This window comes from Camelina sativa, chromosome 16, assembly GCF_030686135.1.
Source record: "Camelina sativa cultivar CO46 ecotype springtype chromosome 16, ASM3068613v1".
Taxonomy (NCBI): Eukaryota; Viridiplantae; Streptophyta; class Magnoliopsida; order Brassicales; family Brassicaceae; genus Camelina; species Camelina sativa.
The window spans coordinates 23519430-23523985 of NC_141895.1; the positions used below are offsets into that span (position 1 = coordinate 23519430).

A 4556-nucleotide genomic window follows, 5' to 3' on the forward strand; every position below is an offset into this window, starting at 1 on the left:
TGAATTAACGCTTTGTTTCCATGCTTGTTTGATTCATAAATGTACGTAAATCATTAAAGGAAAAAGGTATACATCCTTTAATGATACATCCAAAAGCATATACACAAAACTACCACTAACATTATAGTTGGCAAACCACAATTTCATATCATTACGTACATCCGTGAACCAAAACTAAAATAACAATAATAGAGATTTTGTATAATACTTTTAACAAAAAATGTAAAATTACAATCGTAAGACAGGGTGGCTCGGTGTAATTAAAGCATATCTCAAAATAATTAAAATACACAAATTTCTATAATTAATGCTTGTTTATTTTTGAAAACTCTTCATCATCATTATCATTCAAATCCTCCTCGTATGACAACTAATTTCATTCCACATCATAAAAAAAAAAAAGAAACCTAAAATTAGATGAGTTACGAAAATTAGGCAAAAAATTAAAAAAAAAAAAAGTCACGAAATTTCTAAAAACTAATTGCAAATTAAAAAATGAAGCAAATAAAATAAAGATTTGTAGGAAAAAGCGAGCTGGTCCCCAACAGACAAGTCCTATAAAACTTTGTTAATCTCTCCTTCACACTTATCACGCCACCTCACCACAATCTCTCTCTCTCTCTCTCTCTCTCTCTCTCTCTCTCTCTCTCTCCTTTGGAGATTCCCTCCAATGGATCTCCGACGGAGGCCTCCTAAACCACCACCATCGGTCAACAACACCAATAAGAATCCCAACGGATCTTATCCTTCTTATCAACCAACCCGCTCTTCCGACGACGATCGCCTTCGATCAATCGCTCCGCCACCGAAAGCCTCCGATGCGCTTCCTCTCCCTCTCTACCTCACCAACGCCGTCTTCTTCACGCTCTTCTTCTCCGTCGCTTATTACCTCCTCCACCGGTGGCGTGACAAGATCCGTTACAACACCCCTCTCCACGTCGTCACTATCACGGAGCTCGGTGCCATTATCGCTCTCATCGCTTCTTTCATCTATCTCTTAGGGTTTTTTGGTATTGACTTTGTCCAGTCCTTTATCTCACGCGCTTCCGGTGACGCTTGGGATCTCGCCGATTCCATCGATGAAGACGACCACCGCCTTGTCACATGCTCCCCACCGGCTCCGATCGTTTCCGTTACCAAATTGCCTGCCCCCGAACCTATCGTTACCGAATCGCTCCCTGAGGAAGACGAGGAGATTGTGAAATCTGTTCTCGACGGTGTGATCCCATCGTATTCCCTCGAATCTCGTCTCGGGGATTGTAAAAGAGCTGCGTCGATTCGGCGTGAGGCGTTGCAGAGAGTCACCGGGAGATCTCTTGAAGGATTACCGTTGGATGGATTTGATTACGAATCTATATTGGGGCAATGCTGTGAGATGCCTGTTGGTTATATTCAGATTCCTGTTGGGATCGCTGGTCCCTTGTTGCTTGATGGTTATGAGTACTCTGTTCCTATGGCTACAACTGAAGGTTGTTTGGTTGCTAGCACTAACAGAGGCTGCAAGGCTATGTATATCTCTGGTGGTGCCACTAGCACCGTTCTTAAGGATGGTATGACTCGAGCGCCTGTTGTTCGGTTCGCCTCCGCGAGACGAGCTTCGGAGCTTAAGTTTTTCTTGGAGAGTCCTGAGAATTTCGACACTTTGGCCGTTGTTTTCAACAGGTCCCCGATAAATTTTCCCGTTTGATTTGATTTTTGTTTGACTTTTTTTTTTTAATGCGTCTGATGAGACTTGTTCAAATCTTCTATAGAGACTAGGTTTGATAGGAAAGCTTTTTACATTAAAATTTTATGTTGTGAATACTTTTTGTGGAGTGATTTGATTTTATGATTGAAAATTTTGTAAGGAGATTACTGACTCCCACAGTGATTTTTTTTTTTTTTTTCTTTTTGTGATGCAGGTCGAGTAGATTTGCAAGATTGCAAAATATTAAATGTACAATCGCCGGGAAGAATGCTTATGTAAGGTTCAGTTGTAGCACTGGTGATGCTATGGGGATGAATATGGTATCCAAAGGTGTGCAGAATGTTCTTGAATACCTTACCGATGATTTTCCTGACATGGATGTGATTGGTATCTCTGGTGAGTTTCGTTTCCTTCTCTATATATTAAACTCTTAGTTGTTTTGTTTGATGCTATCATGTGAGATTCCAGAACCGTATTTTTATCTACTGGATTTTATCTTTGATTGTTCAGGTAACTTCTGTTCGGACAAGAAACCCGCGGCTGTGAACTGGATTGAGGGACGTGGCAAATCAGTTGTTTGTGAGGCAGTAATCAGGGGAGAGATCGTGAACAAGGTGTTGAAAACAAGCGTGGCTGCTTTGGTGGAGCTAAATATGCTCAAGAACTTAGCTGGGTCTGCTGTTGCAGGCTCTCTAGGGGGATTTAACGCTCACGCCAGCAACATAGTATCTGCTGTATTTATAGCTACGGGGCAAGATCCAGCTCAAAACGTGGAGAGCTCTCAATGCATCACCATGATGGAAGCTATTAACGACGGCAAAGATATCCATATTTCAGTCACTATGCCATCTATTGAGGTAACTTCTGTGACCAGATCGCTCTGTTTCTCTGAGCCCACTTAGAAAGTTTCAGAGATTTGATATTGGTTTTGGGGTTTGGATAATCAGGTGGGGACAGTGGGAGGAGGAACACAGCTTGCGTCTCAATCAGCGTGTTTAAACTTGCTCGGAGTGAAAGGAGCTAGCAAAGAAGCGCCGGGAATGAACTCAAGGAGACTAGCAACAATAGTGGCAGGAGCAGTATTAGCGGGAGAGTTATCTCTAATGTCAGCAATTGCAGCTGGGCAGCTAGTGAGGAGTCACATGAAATACAACAGATCCAGCCGAGACATCTCTGGAGCAACGACAACAACAACATGATCGTTGATTCATCTCTATGTCTCTTGGGTCAAAACTCTAAAAGAAAGACAAGAATCCAAAAACAAGGCAGGCTTTTCACAACTCATTTCACTCAAAACTCGCTGGTAGACAGAGAGAGATTTAAGCCATGTGCATGTGCGTGCCCTCCCCTCCTTTTGTTAAATAAAAAAAAAAAATCTATTTGTTTTGTTTGTTTGACTTGGAATCTCGTTTTTTTTTTCTTTTATGGATTGAGAGGAGTGAGAGAGACAGAGATTTTCACACTTTTCTCTCTCTCTCTCACAGTCCCTCCTCTTTCTCTCTCTCATGGATAATTCGTGTCTCTTTGATTTGTCTATGCGTTGTCTTTGTTTGTTAGGAAGTGGTCTATATGAAAAAAATTTGTGTATGCAGTTGCTTTCGGAGACATTTTTGAGATTTTTTCTCTGTTTTGTTTCCTATCATTTTTAAATTTATAACATCTATATATAAAATTTCGCTGTGTGTTGGGACATCTCTCTCTCCAACTTATTCACTATATAAAATTTCCAACGTGTACTATTTTAATGAGAAAAGAGAGAAAGAAATAGTATTATCTTATTCACTAGGTCAAGAGTGATAAATAGGTTTGGGAACTTATATGTTTGCATGATTGGGGGATTAAAATTACAGAATTATAGGTCTTCATTTTTAAAGAAAAAAAAAAAAGATATGCTAGCCAAATATTATTCAAACCAGCATTTACATGTAGATGTCCAACAATGTCTAAAATATTGACAAATAGTAGTTTATGACTTTGTGTTAATAATTTGTACCCTAATATATTTGTGTCAAGACTCCTCGTTGTATCACCATCAAAATTTAAATTTGCATATTAAAAAAAATTTGGCTACTTTTTGTTTCTTGGGTATTTTAGGACATTCCAATCAATTATAATTTAACAGTTAAAAACCATAGAGCATCACCAGCGGGAGAACGTATTCACCGTTGCTCAAAAAACAAAAAAATTAATATTTTAATATAAAACTAATAAAAAATTGATATGTGTAGAAAAAAATTGAGAAACGTTTCTACACGTAATTTCAGCAACGTTTCTCTTTCTCTCTCATTTTTGTATTGTTTTTCTCTCATTTTTGTATTTTTTATTAATTTTTAATAAAAGAATACGAAGGAAGCAACAACCAGTAAAGATGGTCTTACAACATTATTAAAAAACCCAAAAACAGAGTTGACACTTAGTGGGGTTATTGGTTTGAGATTTGAATAGAGTTTTAAAGATTTTAAATATTATGTAGAATCTGTTGTTATTAGCTCAAGATTTTGTTACGATCTGTTAAAGTTTAGTGTTATTAGTTTGTGATTTGTAAAAAATCATTTAAAATCTTAACAAATTTGGGTTATTGGATTCAGACTTTTATAAAGTCATTAAAAGTTTTGTGTTATTCAATTAAAACAAAAGAATCGTAGGATTGTTAATGAGTTCAATTATTATGTTATTGGTTCATGATTTTATACACTTTCTTTACAAAATAAAGTCATGGAAAGTATCATAAAAATACAGGGATTGTTTAGAGAACTTTACAAGATTTAGAAAACTAATCAACAAAACTCTCTAACAATCTTTAATAATCTTTTACTTATTCACTTTTAATGATTTTGTTGAACTCTTCAAAATCTTCATAAATTAAAAT

The 4556-nt window shown here is 37.2% G+C and overlaps 1 protein-coding gene across 1 annotated transcript; it reads left to right on the forward strand.

Moving 5' to 3' along the window:
• Positions 1-378: 378 nt before the first annotated feature.
• On the forward strand, positions 379-3379 carry LOC104751544 (3-hydroxy-3-methylglutaryl-coenzyme A reductase 1). The gene is made up of 4 exons (XM_010473500.3): positions 379-1662; positions 1902-2083; positions 2198-2544; positions 2635-3379. Exons 1-4 carry the CDS (start codon positions 671-673, stop codon positions 2884-2886), a joined length of 1773 nt encoding a protein of 590 aa, XP_010471802.1. The 5' UTR covers positions 379-670; the 3' UTR covers positions 2887-3379.
• The last annotated feature ends 1177 nt before the right edge of the window (positions 3380-4556 follow it).

Bases quoted from the DNA above. Each gene is read 5' to 3' on its own strand.
- LOC104751544 (XM_010473500.3), top strand. From the start codon at position 671: ATGGATCTCCGACGGAGGCCTCCTAAACCACCACCATCGGTCAACAAC. The intron at 1,663-1,901 runs GTCCCCGATAAA...TTTGTGATGCAG, and splicing joins TTGGCCGTTGTTTTCAACAG to GTCGAGTAGATTTGCAAGAT. The intron at 2,545-2,634 runs GTAACTTCTGTG...TTGGATAATCAG, and splicing joins TCACTATGCCATCTATTGAG to GTGGGGACAGTGGGAGGAGG.